The 15,547-nt window shown below is 36.5% G+C and overlaps 1 protein-coding gene across 1 annotated transcript; it reads left to right on the forward strand.

The window, feature by feature from the left end:
• The first annotated feature begins 810 nt into the window (after positions 1-810).
• Positions 811-13,971, forward strand: lims1 (LIM and senescent cell antigen-like domains 1). The gene is made up of 10 exons (XM_063012801.1): positions 811-948; positions 3,474-3,633; positions 3,779-3,845; positions 4,694-4,814; positions 5,029-5,178; positions 6,121-6,271; positions 7,107-7,199; positions 7,407-7,455; positions 8,363-8,438; positions 10,685-13,971. The coding sequence occupies exons 1-10, from the start codon at positions 920-922 to the stop codon at positions 10,797-10,799; spliced, it is 1,011 nt and encodes a 336-aa protein (XP_062868871.1). The 5' UTR covers positions 811-919; the 3' UTR covers positions 10,800-13,971.
• The last annotated feature ends 1,576 nt before the right edge of the window (positions 13,972-15,547 follow it).

Here is a 15,547-nt window from a genome sequence, read left to right on the forward strand (position 1 = left end):
GTAAAGCACCAGAAACAAGAAATCGAACCGCTTTAAACAACTGATTTTATCTACAACCCTACTGAGAGCAGCTACTTACAAAAATGTATTACAATATTACACTTAAAGGTCATGAACATTCATTCAGATTTAGCAATTTGATGATGCATCCACCTTAATTATTAAAAGGTCTCGTATCTGTATCGGCGATACTGGCCCTGTATTTACTCGGTATCGGATTGATACCAAATTTTGCAGTATCGCACACCACTAGCAGACACTACAAACACGATTTAGCTAAACTTGTGAATCAGCTCAATTGATTCCTGGGCGACATGGTGGCTTAGTGGGTAGCACTGTCACCTCATAGCAAGAAGGTTCTGGGTCTGGGTCAGACACTTTCTGTGTGGAGTTTGCATGTTCTCCCCGTGTCTGCGAGGGTTTACTCCAGGTGCTCCGGTTTCCTCCCACAGCCCAAAGACATGCAAGTGAGGTGAATTGAAGATACTAAATTGTCCATGATTGTGTTCGATATAACCTTGTGTGAACTGATGAACTTTGTGTAATGAGTAACTACCGTTCCTGTCATGAATGTAACCAAAGTGTAAAACATGACGTAAAAATCCTAATAAAACAAACAAACAATTGATTCATAAAAAAGATTCGGTTTAGGCAGCTAATGAATCGAGCTTATTTGAGGACGCTCCCTCAATCGAGGGATAAGATCCGCATTTGTGCTCGGATTGAACTTTGTTGACGCTCCCTTGCTGAGCAATGCAGCAGGAAGGGTGGGACAGAGCAAGTCCCGCATTCTCCATAGAAAAGTGCTGAGAAAAAAACGGTTTCGCTGCTGAAAGCTGTTGCGCTTTTTTTCTAGGAACTGCTTCATGTAAAGCTGTCGAATCTTGAGAGTCCACCCGAATTAGCTGTGTAATAGGGGATGCTGGGTGTGTCAGAAATGACGGGCAGGTAAGCCACGGTTAACTTACTGACATTCTACAGAGCTTACGCTACACTTCTCGTTTTCTAGCCAGCGATGCTAAGTACTCTGTCAGTACTAACTAAACTCAACTCTCTTTTCAATTCTCACCACGTATAGTTTACGCATTTGCTTCAAAAAGTATAAAACTAGGTTGTATAGCCATTAATGTTTAATGTTTAGTCAAATGAACATCTCCAGTCCGCTAGTTATTGTGCCTTCCAGCTACATTTTTTTTCCAGGCAGCATTCCAAATAGCTGCCACCTAGCTAGAGCTGAGCGGTTACTTATGAGTGCAGAATCCCAAACAGCTTGATACAACACATAGAAGTGCACTAAGTAGGCTTACTAGGAATGGAATTTTACACACAGTGTAGTGTATTACGTGTCTATTTGAAATACAGCCATATGTTTTACTTGGGAGGAAACTGCCTTATTTGGCCAGATGTTCACCCGCACAGTACAGTTCACGTCATTTAATGTAACTAATGCGGATTTAAGGTTTAGATGTTTACTAATTTTAAGAAAAGTTTAACAATAGTGTGTAAATAGAGCAGTAGATGAAATATTCTTACCAGCGATGGCAGCAAATTTAGCTAAACATTTAATGTGAATATATGACAGCAATTTACCTTTTTAGTTACTTATACAAATGTTTTAATATTGTAGGATATCTTTTCATGAAAAAATTCAGATACTTGAATGAAGGATAAACTTACTAGAGAATTACAATGAAAATGTAAAGTGATTTTTTTTTTTTTAATATGGTGAACATTATAAATATGATTAAAAGGTGGGCAAGAACAACAGTAACATGTATAATTTTAGTTTATAATGTAATTGTAGTGTAATGTATACTTACATGATTTATAAATACAACTTTATAATTTTATAATATAACACAAAAAGTAAATTAAGCAATTAATATATTAATAGAACGTAAACTGTGTGTATATATGTTTAATGTATTCTTTGGTTTCTTTTTCGTATACATTCTGATGTATAAGTACCATGGTTATAATGATATATGCCTTTTATAATACGATAAAGTTAAAGCTTAAGTTTACGTACACTTGTAAGGAACATGTATTTCATGGAATGTCTAATTGGATAATTTAAACACATACATGGTTAAAAAAACAAAAACATGTTATTTCCTCATTTTTATTGTGACAACCTGCTGGGTCAGAAATATACATATATCAACGTACATTATTACAAACATTTGTAGTAAATTGAAGTTATTTCTAAGTGACTTCAGTTCTTGTCTTCAAACTACAATGTACAAGGAAAAGTGGTCTTTTTGTCTGGATGAGTAAATGTAAGACATTCAAGCCCAACAAAACTACACCTACTGTCACATATTGTGGTGGGAGTATTATACTTTGGGGCTGTTTTCCTGCCAGTGATGCATTGCTGTAATTGGAATATTAAAGAATAAAGAATACCTCAAAACTCTTTAGCACAACCTCTAGGATGCAATTTATTGTTGCACCGTAAAATTGACCCAAAACAATCAGCCCTCAGCCCTGTAGAGTATGCTGACAGTACTAACATCTCAAGTATGTGTCAGAAACTTGGCTGATCGAGGTAAAACCAGCAGCGGATTTTGTTACGTTTTATGAAAACCCAGAATTCACTTCAACAAATTCATGTTGATGTGAAGCTGTCTTGACTGTGGACAGGGTTACATGTCATGTTAGACCAGATTTTGGTTGTTGTTGAATAATATCTCACCATAAGTTCAGTTCAGTTCTGCAGTACTGAGACCAAGACACAATCTGTGTTGGTCAGTTTAATGATGGTAACAAAATAAATTAATAGAATTTAGATAAAAATGTTTTCAGGACTCTAGAAACACAATGTTCTCTATTTAACATTTGATGATAAAAGCCATTTAGCCAGAGTAATAAAATTGGTGCTCATTGATTTTTATGTGTGCTCATTGATTCCTGGAAGTCAGAATCACCAGTGTTCCTTGACAAATAGTATACAGTGGAACAGTGGGTAACAATAAAGCTTTAATTACATTTTTGGACTGAACATTTGCATTCACTCTGGTGTTTTAAGCCTCCAGTGAGCCCTCCCATGTCTGAATCAGAGCTTTTCAATGGAACAAGCTTACTTGCACAAGACAGGGCCTGGACACTGAAGACTGTGTCTGGCTTTTTGTTTATTTCTCTTTGCCAAACAGGAGAACTTAAGGCATTTCTATTATATAAATAATGAATGATTGAAATATTAAGCATTGAAATCAGGTTTTTTTTTGTTTTTTTACTTATGAAATAATTTTACAGGTCTAAACCATATTGTACCGGGTGCTCAATGCCCAAATTCAAGCTCTTGTATGTTGTTTAATCAGTCAGAATTGTCATTTTTGTTGTATATTATGCCAATGGTCTTGCTTACTGTTTACTATATTCATTTTGTTCATATGGATGTAATAAGTACTTGAGTGATATAATAGTTACCAAGCAAATGCACTAAATAGTTTTCTTTTTTGTTTTCTAAACAGCAATATGGCTAATGCCCTGGCGAATGCCGCATGTGAACGTTGCAAGAGTGGCTTTGCCCCAGCAGAAAAGATCGTCAATAGTAACGGCGAGTTGTACCATGAGCAGTGCTTTGTGTGTGCCCAATGCTTTCAGCAGTTTCCAGAGGGGCTCTTCTATGAGGTACAGCAGCACCTTATCTGGAATCTAGCTAATACTATTGATGTCTTAATATGACACAAAGTTTTGAGATTCTTCTTATTTATGACCTCAATAAAAACCTTTTTTTAAATAAATAAAGTACACATTTCTCTTTCTTTCTCTGTAGTTTGAAGGCCGGAAGTACTGCGAGCATGATTTTCAAATGCTTTTTGCCCCCTGCTGTCACCAGTGTGGTAAGTATATGCGTTATCAGGGCCAGCAGTTCTCAAATGCTTTTCCAACACATACTATGAATTAATGGATGGTATATATATATATGAATATATTGATTTTCTTTTATTGTTTAGCAATTACAATTGAGTATTGAGTATTATGACAGGCATGCAGAGCTGTATGTTTTCTTTTTTAGAAGGTAAAGCTCTGATTAATAAATTATAAAAAATAAAATAATGTTGTCAGCACTTTAATAAACTCAGGGCATCTCTATTCATTTTGATTAGTATGTTTAGGTAGAGCTTGTAATGAACTGTTGGCTGCTGACTCAGTGTAAAATCTACATTCTGAAATCTTACTGTTCTACATTACTGTCACATGTTTTACATTATGCTGTTTTTCTATGTGGTGTTTTGAAAAAAAAATTTTTATAGAGCATTGTAGGTTTGTTTGATATTATTAGTTGTCATTTATCAGTTAAAATAAATTGCCAAAATTGGTGTGTAGTATACTATGCGAGGTTAAGAAGAATATAACTAGAACATAACAAATGTTACTGATGTAACTGGTCAATTCCAATTCATCGTTCAAATTCAAATTACATTTTTTGTGCCCAATTTATTATTAAATTAGATGTTTTTTGCTCTTATGAAAAGCTATAGCAATGTTTTTTAGTACATTATTTGGAAGATTAGGGTAAGATGAATTTTTTTCATCTTTATTAACCCACTTTGGCCACGTAAGGCCACAGGATTGCACAATTTCTGTTTCTAAAAAAATAACCCATTGCATTACTTATTTTGTCTGGACAACAGCAGATTCTTGATTGGACACAGCTGATTGCAAATCTGTTTTGTTATGCCTCTAGGTGAGTTCATCATCGGGCGTGTGATTAAAGCTATGAACAACAGCTGGCACCCTGACTGCTTCTGCTGTGACATTTGTCAGGCTGTCTTGGCTGACGTTGGATTTGTCAAAAATGCAGGCCGGTAAGAGTAATAATGATGGACATTTATGTTTACCTATATTCCAAATTTGATACATTTTATTAACTGACTTCTTGTCAGTCATGCTGTTTTAATGAGTGTTGGTTTTTGTGCATTCAGTCAACATCCCTCACATTGTCTCTTTAAAGCTCAGGTTACTGCAACAGACAGTTTTGGTTCCTCATGATAATTTGGGTGTTTTCTGTTTGTTCATTAGTCATCTGTGTCGTCCGTGTCATAATCGGGAGAAGGCTCGAGGTCTGGGAAAATACATCTGTCAGAAGTGCCATGCCATCATTGACGAGCAGCCACTCATCTTTAAGAATGACCCCTACCATCCGGACCACTTCAACTGCAGCAACTGCGGGTGTGTAAGCGTGGCAGCAATAAAACTGTTTCTAAAATCCTAACAGCTCAGGCTAAGTTGGAATTTAAGAATTTGAACAAAGCAAGCCTTTTTCCAGAATTTGGCATGTTTGGTAAAGTTCTTGCATCTTTATTACTTGCCGAAACCTTTCTGTTTGCTTATAAAGACTGTAATGCACAATTAAGGCACTAGGTGTAGCTCCATACCTGCGAGAACTGAAACTGAACCAAATATGCAGAATGCTTAACCAAGGTAGACCAAAAGGGGGTGGCCAAAATATCAGAAACAACCAAAACACAAAACATCTGCATCTGAGAAAGGAGATAAAAAAGGTATAGAGCAGAAATGAAAAATGGTTGTCACAATATGGCAAGCTGTTCGGAGCATTTTCGACAACTCTGGTTGAGATGCTGCACCTCACCAACTAGCACAGCCCACACCTAGCTTGGGTACAAAATGTAGGGCAAGCTCCTGAGAAGGGCTGTTACGCAGCCTCTGGGGCATTTTTCTCATCCAGAATGGTTCCCTGGTAAAACCTGTAAAGAGATACAGCATTTCTGCTGGCATCATGTGCCAGTAGATTACCGGACTGAACCGAGCCTGGCATCAAGGTTTTAAAGCAGGTTGTCAGCAGAGGAGCCGGCAACTCTGTAATAGAGAAACTGTGATAAGTGGGAACACTTCCACCTAGAGCGAATTAACATTTAACGAGGCGCCGGTGACTACACATTTATCATCTGGCCATATTTGGCAAGGCAGAAGGCCATAATTCTTTAATGGACCCCTCCAGCAGATCTTCAATTTAAACTAGACAAATCCAAAGCATTTTTATAAGAAGGTTTCAAAAGCTTAGGGTTTATAATATACTTGCTTTGCTTATATTAATATCAGTTTCATAATGTTCTTTATGACTTTTAAAATGTTACATTGATATTTCTACAGTAAGGAACTGACTTCAGATGCTCGTGAGCTGAAAGGAGAGCTCTACTGTCTGCCTTGCCATGACAAAATGGGCGTGCCCATCTGTGGAGCTTGCAGAAGACCTATCGAAGGCCGTGTGGTCAATGCCATGGGCAAGCAGTGGCATGTTGAGGTAGGTGTGTGTGAAAAAAAGAAGGTACATTTAGTTGTAGCTTTATCATCCATAAGGCTCAAGTATAAATTATATTTCTGTCTTGTATGGCACAAGCTGAAATTGATATTCAGAACTCAGCCATCATACATAACATAAAAGGTTGGTGCTTCCTCAGTGCTGCACAAGGTCTCCGTCCATAAATAAATAAATCACCTGAGGGCATTAGGAATAGAGTGCAGTATCTGTATTGTTTCTCTTTCTTGCTGCTATGTTTTATTTTACCTTATTAGTACAACCAGGCTCTAAAACATACATTCACTTTAATAGATGCCTTTATATGGTAAGATAGGAAGATGCCCTTTGGCTACTGGTTAAAATATATATCCAAGTGTCATGGGTGAAAGAACCCACTGTATTTGAAATAATCATGTTTATGTGGGTAAATATCTATCTATATAGCAATAATAAGAAGATTACAGGGGTGCTCGGGTGGTGCAGCTGTAAATTCCGCTAGCCCACTCCCGCTGGGATCCGGGGTTGATATCCCCAGCAGTGCTATCAGCCAGTCGGCATCTAAATACAGACATGACTGACCATGTCTTCAGTGTCTTAGTCCTTGTAATGGATTGACGTCCTGTTCTTTCTGTTACTGTATAACGTGCAGTGATTCCAGGAAAGCCAGGCGCACCACATCCCTACCAGGATGAAGCAGCAGTAAACATGGAAATGAAATTAATAGGGTTTTAAAAGCAGACAAAAGTGTGGTTTAACTTGGAAAACATACAAAAACTGGCTGTTTAAAAGAATTTTTGGGGATCACTGTGTTCATGTCTGGCACTGTGTGTGTTTGCAGCATTTTGTGTGTGCCAAGTGTGAGAAACCCTTCCTGGGTCATCGGCATTATGAGAGGAAAGGCCTGGCCTACTGTGAGACTCACTACAACCAGGTAACCTGGCGCTACGCAGTTATAACCTCAACTCAGTATTTGCAGTGATGAGATTAATGCCTGTTTGCATGTGACATTTATGAACTGGTTTTGTTAAGGCATGATTGTAACTATATTTTGCAGTGTGCATTTTCTAGCTCATGCTGATGTTGATACTGGTCATATACAGTGTTCTAATTTAGTGTCTGATTGTTCTTGTTCCACTAGCTTTTTGGTGATGTCTGCTACCACTGCAACAGAGTGATCGAAGGAGATGGTAACTAGTGTTTACATTCATTTTACCTGCTTCACTTGGACAAAAAAGAAAATAAATAAATATAATTAACGAGCAAAAAAAATAAAGGACTACAGGGCTGTTATGAAATAAAAATAACAAATGAATGACTGGTAATGTTATGTGGTTATGATGCAACAACACCATATCGGGGAGTGCTCGATCAGGCTTTCGACACATGCCAACATACAAGCCTTTACACGTTTTTTTGTTAAGAATAATGTTGTCATTGTAATGCCTTAGTTTCTTTTACTGATGTGGAATCTCCACCTATCAAAACAGCTCCTAGTTTTACTTGATAGCAACAATGGATCCTTTACTTTTACATACCAAATCACATAACCAGCAACACAGTAATAATAATTTTTTATTTAAACAGCACCTTTCCTAACCCATGTTTGCTTTTCACATTTTATCATATATCATATTCTATTGAAGTTGCGGCAATATGTGTCACATTGAGTAAGCTAAATGGGTTGTTTCTTTTTGCTTGTTTCCTGTGTATATTCAGCACATTCTTTGTGTGAGTCCTTTTAAATACATAATAAATGCCATGCACATTTATATCAAAGGCCGGATATAGAGGTGCAATTTGAATACACTATTTACATAGACTAACTGCGTGTCTGTAGGGGGAGGAACAGCCTGCCTACTCCATATATTACCTTGCCATTCATAGTCATAACTATACTTTTAGACAAAATGAATAAACATCTTCAAACGAAACAGTGGAAAGAAATGGACATCATACTCCCAGGGAAAAAAAGTTGTTACAGTATTTTTGCAATACACTCGTACTGTCAGATCAGCTTGCCGTAAATAAGAATGAATAAGTTATACATTGCAGAGTGTTTAACAATAGTTAATTAGTCATTATTTTCTGTTCCAGTTGTGTCTGCACTGAACAAAGCCTGGTGTGTTAACTGCTTCTCCTGCTCCACCTGCAACACCAAGCTCACTCTCAAGTAAGTCTTATTCAGACTCATAACACACACTCACTTCTACTGTTAGTCGCCTATTCTTTATGCATTCACACTTTTGAAAGAAAAAGTAGGACTTTCTGTGCTCCAATTCTATGTTAAAAGTGTGTAATTTTGCTTCAGCATTGCTTCATTGTTGGTCTATTTGAACATACTGGTATTATGTAATTGCAGCAGATTAGTTAGCAGCTTATTCATTCTGTTAATCTCTCGTTCTACCCTGTTCCAACAATGCCTTATTAAATTTAGATCTGGTGAATAGGAATTCATTTACACTGACATGTTTTGTATGTATTGTTTTCAAACCAGTTTGAAATGCCTTTCTAACATGACACATTAGTGAATTGTGTTCATGCTGTTCATCTAAATTCTGACCGTATCGTAGGTAGGGTGAGGTGAAAAAGCAGCGGCAAAACCTGAGATTTATCAAAAACATTTTTTTTTAAATATTGTAACCGTCCAGTTTTAATGAGCTGTCCAGTTTCCTGTTCTTGGCTGACAGTAGTAAAATATGCATTCTTTCTCTTCTCACCACCTAATGATATTTTACTGCCAAGAGTTTATATCTGCTTATAAACAAAGTGTTCAGAAAAAAACACTTCATTTCATTAGCTTCATTTTTATTATTTTAGCTCTCATCTATTACATTTGGACACCTATTCAAAATGTACTATCATATAGCAATCATGGGCTTCTTTGAAGCAGCTCACTAATGATCTGAAAATAAAGATAATTCATGCCTACCAAGCAGGGAACCGCTTTAAAAATACAAGAGTGCTTTATGCTTGTGGTTTCCAAGTTTTGAAATAGCAGTTAAGAGAATCTGTGTAGGTCAAGGCAAAATATGGTCCATATTTTGGTGAGCACATCCTATGAGAGGTTTCTTGGACCAAGTAACCTCTCATGGGAAAGTGCTCATGTGCTGGCCAAAACGACAAATCAGAATCTCTGTGACATCAGACATGCAGGAAAATTATCTCTTGCTTTGCTTATACTCGGTGTGCTCGTGTGCTGCATTGTTCAGAGTGTATCTTTTAGTTCTCAATTCTGGAAGTTCTTATGTACTCCTAATCTTTGTATATTTATTTCCACACCTATCTGTTTCTCTACTCATTCTGTTATCAATACCTCACACCTTCACTTTGTACTCTGACTTAATCTAAAATTCTTGTCCATTGTCTTCTGTCTTGCTACTCCTGCTCGCTCACTGTGCTTTTACGGTGTCCTTGTAGAGACAAGTTTGTAGAGGTTGACCTAAAGCCGGTCTGTAAGCACTGTTACGACCGGCTCCCTGAAGAGCTTAAACGACGGCTTGCTAAACGTGAACGTGATGCTCGTGAAAGGAAAAAGAAGAATGCTGCTGTCTGTCTGTAACTCTTCTATTTCCTTCCTCATTTTTTTCATCCTCATCCATCTTCACTTTCTTTTCATGGGTCAGTTTCTGTTTCCTTTTCTTGCATTATGATTTGAATGTATTTTTAGCATGTTTTGTTGTTTGTTGGAGCAATATAATGTACAGGAATTACAATTTAATGAATACTTATTTGTTATTGTCTTATTACAGTTTGCGTTTATAGCATCCATAAGTATTATACATATTTGATTGACTTGCATGTGGACTCTTTAAGTGCATTTCCTTATAACTGATTGTGACCTTTTGCTACTAAATGTGCTACTAGATGCACTGCATTATCAAAAGTATGTGGATACGGCTTCTAATAATTATAGTTAACTATAATAACAAGTGCATGTAATTAAGCCTGCAGTCATGCATTCTCCATAGAGAGATACTGATCGTAGAATGTATTGACCTGAACAGCTAGCTGACTTTCAAAGAGGCATTGTGATAGAATGCAAGTTGCACACTACTTATATTTGATTTGTGATTGTTTGTACATTGGCATTTCAGATAGTTGTGTACCCACCAAATAGCCAGGTATATAAAGAAACAGTTTGATAAGTTAGGTCTGAAAGACAGGCCTCGCAGCATAACATTATTGCTTCACTTCACTTACACATTTGTAACACCGTGGAAGTGAATCCCTGCTGTCATGTAGAATGCCTTTTCAGAAATGCAAACTATCCAATTTCATTAAAGCCCATATACTGTATATTTAATGTTATATAAAGTTTGGGTGTCCTCAGACTTTTGACTATGCAGTGTACATGTTTCTGCAATACTTTTACAAATTGGGCTTTCAACAACAGACACGTTGGTTGTGTGTTTGCAGGAACAAGTTTGTGGAGTTTGACATGAAGCCCGTGTGTAAGAAGTGTTATGAGAAGTTTCCGTTAGAGCTGAAGAAGAGACTGAAGAAGCTGGCTGAAACCTTGGGTCGCAAGTAGATCTCCACATCCACAGGGGCCACCTGAGATTTAAAAAAATGCACCCCATGCATTTCTGTAGCCTTAATATGCTTTTGCAATACTACTCATCGGTTTACAGTACTGCCCTTTAGACTTAACTGTACTAGCTCATTCAGCGCTATTATACACAGGATATTACAATGAATTAAAATGAATACGAGAAAAGTATCTTAAACTCTAGTACAGTCTTAACATACTGTGTGCTCCCATTGTCCTATGGGTACAAAATGACCTGCCTTCACTAAACTTCTAAAATAAAGTAGCGTAATTGAATTTCAAACCACTGATCTATTTTGCATAAAAAACATAATTCGTCACAAAGTTGGTGAATATTTGGGGTCAAAAAAAGGACAATTTGTTTGATGATAAATGTAGTTTTCCCTTAAGACAATACAAGGGTTAAGTCTCACTGTTTTTGAAACCAAAAGATTTTGTACTTGTTATAAATGTATTTAAACTACTTTTATTTAGTATATATAAAACAAACGCTATAAATAACAGAATTACATGCATACAAAAAGACACCTGAATTCAGCCCAGCAATCAGTTTTTATGTTTGGACATAACACAACACAGTGTCAGGACGACATATATGTTGCTGCATCTTAAACTGCAGAGTACTAACTAAGCAAAATCAATTACTGATGCTAATTTTAATATCTTATTTTCTCAAGGGCAGATATGCAATATAAATGAAATATAATTAGTTTGGCTCTGGGATTTCTGCACCACAGAATACAAGGATAGACATTACCAAAATCTATTTGTGACACTGCATGCAAAGCATGGCCAGTAAAGGCGGATTGGTTCTCTAGCTTGGTAGAACTACTGGAAGAAATGATGAAGTCGATTAAGTCCGGATTGTTCAACATTGTTCTTCTTCAAAACTTGGCTGCATAGTGCCGATCACAAACACTGTCGTCACTTCGTTCAGTCAGTGGGCTTCAACCACGCTCGCACACCTGAGCACTTTGGTTCTGATGTTTATTACTGACGAGTAAAGCTATCTAAACGTATGTTACACTTTTATATCAGAAATGTTCTGCCGTGTGCTGCAAGTGATGCTTTATATTGGATCCTGAAATCAAATTTGTTTGCCATGTATAAGTGACATCATTGCTGCTTTCTAAATCAGTACATTTTTATGCAGTATTGTGTTGTTTAAGATGCAGCCGCTGTCTGTCTTTTAATTAAAAAGGAACATAAAACAGTGGGTAGTATAACATTAAAAGCTACCACATAAATATTAAGCAGTTAAAAGACTTCACCAGAATACTAAATTACTTTTGTTTATAATTATTATTAAATTAATTGGTTGGATTTTTGCCAAAATTAGAGTATATTATTATTTTGTGTGCATGTAAACAAAAGTGTCACATTTAAATTCATATGTTTTCTTTGCCCCATAGAAATGCATAACGGTTTAAATGACTTTATTAATGGAATATTTCACTGAATAGTTTAAGATGCTTGGCATAATTATATTTTGTAATAGTAAATGCACAGTATGCTTAATGTATAAGAGACTGTGGTATTGAGTTAGAAAAGTCACGTTTTGCTGTTTACGTACATTGAAAAAAACAAAACAAAATAAAACTTTTTTTATTTGACACTTTGACAACACCACTGAATATAATCTAACACTGTGCTGATATAATCATGCCTTATTCACTTTTTTGTAAAAGGTTGCTGTAGTTAACATTTATGCTTTTGAAAAATGTACACTTTTTTTATACTGTGGCGCTAATTACTTCTTTTAACCTACTCAAACTGTATTTAAATGTCAGTGGTGCTATTGCCCGGCCGGGCGTCTACACAGACATAACTGGCTATGTCTGTGGGTGACCGAAGCCCTGTGATTGATTGTCACCCTGTCCAGGGTACTCCTGCCTTGCGCCCATCTTTATCCTGGTCATGGTTGCAGGGAGTCTGATTTCACTCCTAAGTTTTATACCCTGACCAAAAATAACTTGACAAGTGTATTCCTGATGCATATTAGTGTTATTCTGTGCCTGTATTGAATGATAGCCATATATTATAAAAGTGTTAGATTGTGCATTGTTGAATGAAGTTATTATTTGTGCAGCTGAAAGATTATATGGTACACTCACTCTGCAATCAATTGTATTGTCCACTTGCTACATGCATATTTTATATGAATTATATTAAAGGGAACACTTCTATTATGTTTTGAGATTTAGTTGAGCATTACAGAACTTCTTAGAACAAAACATTCTGTATGCTACTGTGTGTAAAAGCAATAGAAATTGTGCTGCAAGTAAGAGTCCATGTTCATATGTTGTAGACTTTGGGTTAAGAAATGGAAGCAGAAAATTGTAGTAGTACCCCTTTTATTACTGCAATTTAAATTTACTTATTAATCTATTTGACATCATCCAACAGATTACATTAAACATAAACAAACCCAATGGCCAGATTTACATATACTACATTTGCATGGTGGAAGTGGCAGAAAGCATCTTGGCTTTTTATCTTGAAATCCTTCACACTGCAAGCCTAAGAGGTACAGTGTAGCATCCTGAGAATCAAATTTGACAGATTGTTGCTCACGTCGTTCAGCAAAATGTAGTAAAAACCACAGGGAGGACCAATAAAAGCAAACCAAAAACTAATGTTAGTGAATTCTAAAGACTTGAAATGAGTGCATTATAGTAATTTGCATTAGCAGCAAAATTGGACATCACAATGGAAATTATAAAGGTGGACACTGCTGTGATACTGAGATTTAGTTCACCATCTGAATCTGTGTAAGGATTTAACACGAAGAGACAAGGCATGAAATGGTGTTGCTAGGCTGTTTGTGCAGGTGGTACAACAGCATTTCTTTATCAGGCTTATATTCTGTCTGATCATATACAGTTCTATCTAAAAGTCCCAACTTCTGATACTTAGCTGCTTAAAGAAACCCATGGTTCCTGAGTGTTCACAGGTTTTGAAGAGACAAACGGTATTACTATTATTAAATCCCAAATAAAATTAACTTGCCTAACAACTCTTTATGTTTATTTAATACAATCTTTGCATTATAATTGCAGAAAATCACTGAATCTCTTATTTGCTTTGTATTGTTTTATTGCATATGGTATGTACTGACTGATGCTTTGATCACAAATAAAGCTTGCAATCACAATCACGTCAAGTACTGATGCTTATTTTAAATCTCACCACTTGATGGCAATAGTGCTTTGTACAGAATTGCTGTTTGTATTCAAGGCTGTGTGGACTGACCTCTTTGCCAATGACCATGCCATGCCAGAAAGACAAAGGCAACAAGTGTGTCTTGTCCTCTCTGGAGTTATTTCCCTCTTTTTTATTCTTGGCACCACTGGCCTTTTCCAGGGCTTTTTTTCTGGTACGTACAATAAATAATTTGAATTCAAATTTAAATAGCACTATGTGATAAGCCAAAACAGACTGAGCACCAATCAACTGGTGATAAGTCTATTCAGCCTTAGTTTTAGCACAAACGCTCAACACCATGTCAGCTCCATTATTTTAATTGTTCAAGGAACACTGACAATTGAAAAGGGAAAAAAAGACATCCAGATGCTTTCCGTCTTTTATTCCTTACAGCGGCTATCGTGTGTTTTCAGGTCTAATCTCTACTCTGTTGAGAACTGCAATAGTTCTTAAAACCATATCAGTTTGTGAAGACTGAAATGTAGAAAAAAATAGCAGCATTGTTCAGATTCTAAAAATTCTAAAGGAGACATAATAGAGACAGGCATTTTCTTCCGTTTTTCCTCTCTACAGAAAAGCTAATTCCTTGGTATGGTTAACCACTACTGTATTACTAAATCGGTACTTCTAAATTATTATGTTATAAACACATTATTATACCCAAGATCATAAAATGGCATAGGAACATCTTGTAAAAATATTAGCATCTATAAAAGTTAATGAATATGCAATTAACATCCCAGTATCTTTTTGCAAGTGTTCTCCCCAAACATACCCACAGTTGTCTGCTAATAAATATTCAAATCATTTAAAATACAAGATTAACTAGCGAATACACCAGTGAGCGAACTTCACCGCCTGTTCAGGCATATACTACATAAAACCCTTAAATGTGCCATGTGGAATCTGGTACCATTAATTAATATTTGGTAAATTAACCCTGAGATATGCATCTTGGTATGTTCTTCACCAGTCTTTCACATTGATGTTGGGTGACTTACACCTCTGTGCAAGAAATTCAAGCAGCTTGGCTTTGTTTATGGCTTGTGACCATTCATCTTTCTCTTGTTCACATGTCTGAGGTTCTTAATAAGGTTCAGGCCTTGTCAGAGTCTTTATCTGGTAGTCCTTTATCCCTATCTTGATTGACCAGACTGTGTGGCATGGAGCATTGACCTGCTGGAAAAACTATCCTCATAGTTGGGGAACATTGTTAGAGCACAAGAAGGCAAGTTTTCTTCCAGGATAACCTTGTATGTAAGTCGATTTATGCATGATTTACAAAGACAAGTCTGACCAATTCCAGCCCTGCTGAAGGACATTTAGATCAGCATTGATCATTCACTTAATCTTACAGTGAATATGAGACACTGTGGCTTGTGGCTCTACATTTAGCCATCAGACGACCAGGTGTTGGGCCAAGCTAAAAACTGGAATTAAAATAGACGATGACCTTACTCCAGCCCTCTACGGTCCAAACCTTATGGTCTTTTGACAACATCAGGCTGATTCTTCTTTGCTTCTCT

This window comes from Trichomycterus rosablanca, chromosome 17 (genome assembly GCF_030014385.1).
Source record: "Trichomycterus rosablanca isolate fTriRos1 chromosome 17, fTriRos1.hap1, whole genome shotgun sequence".
Classification (NCBI taxonomy): domain Eukaryota; kingdom Metazoa; phylum Chordata; class Actinopteri; order Siluriformes; family Trichomycteridae; genus Trichomycterus; species Trichomycterus rosablanca.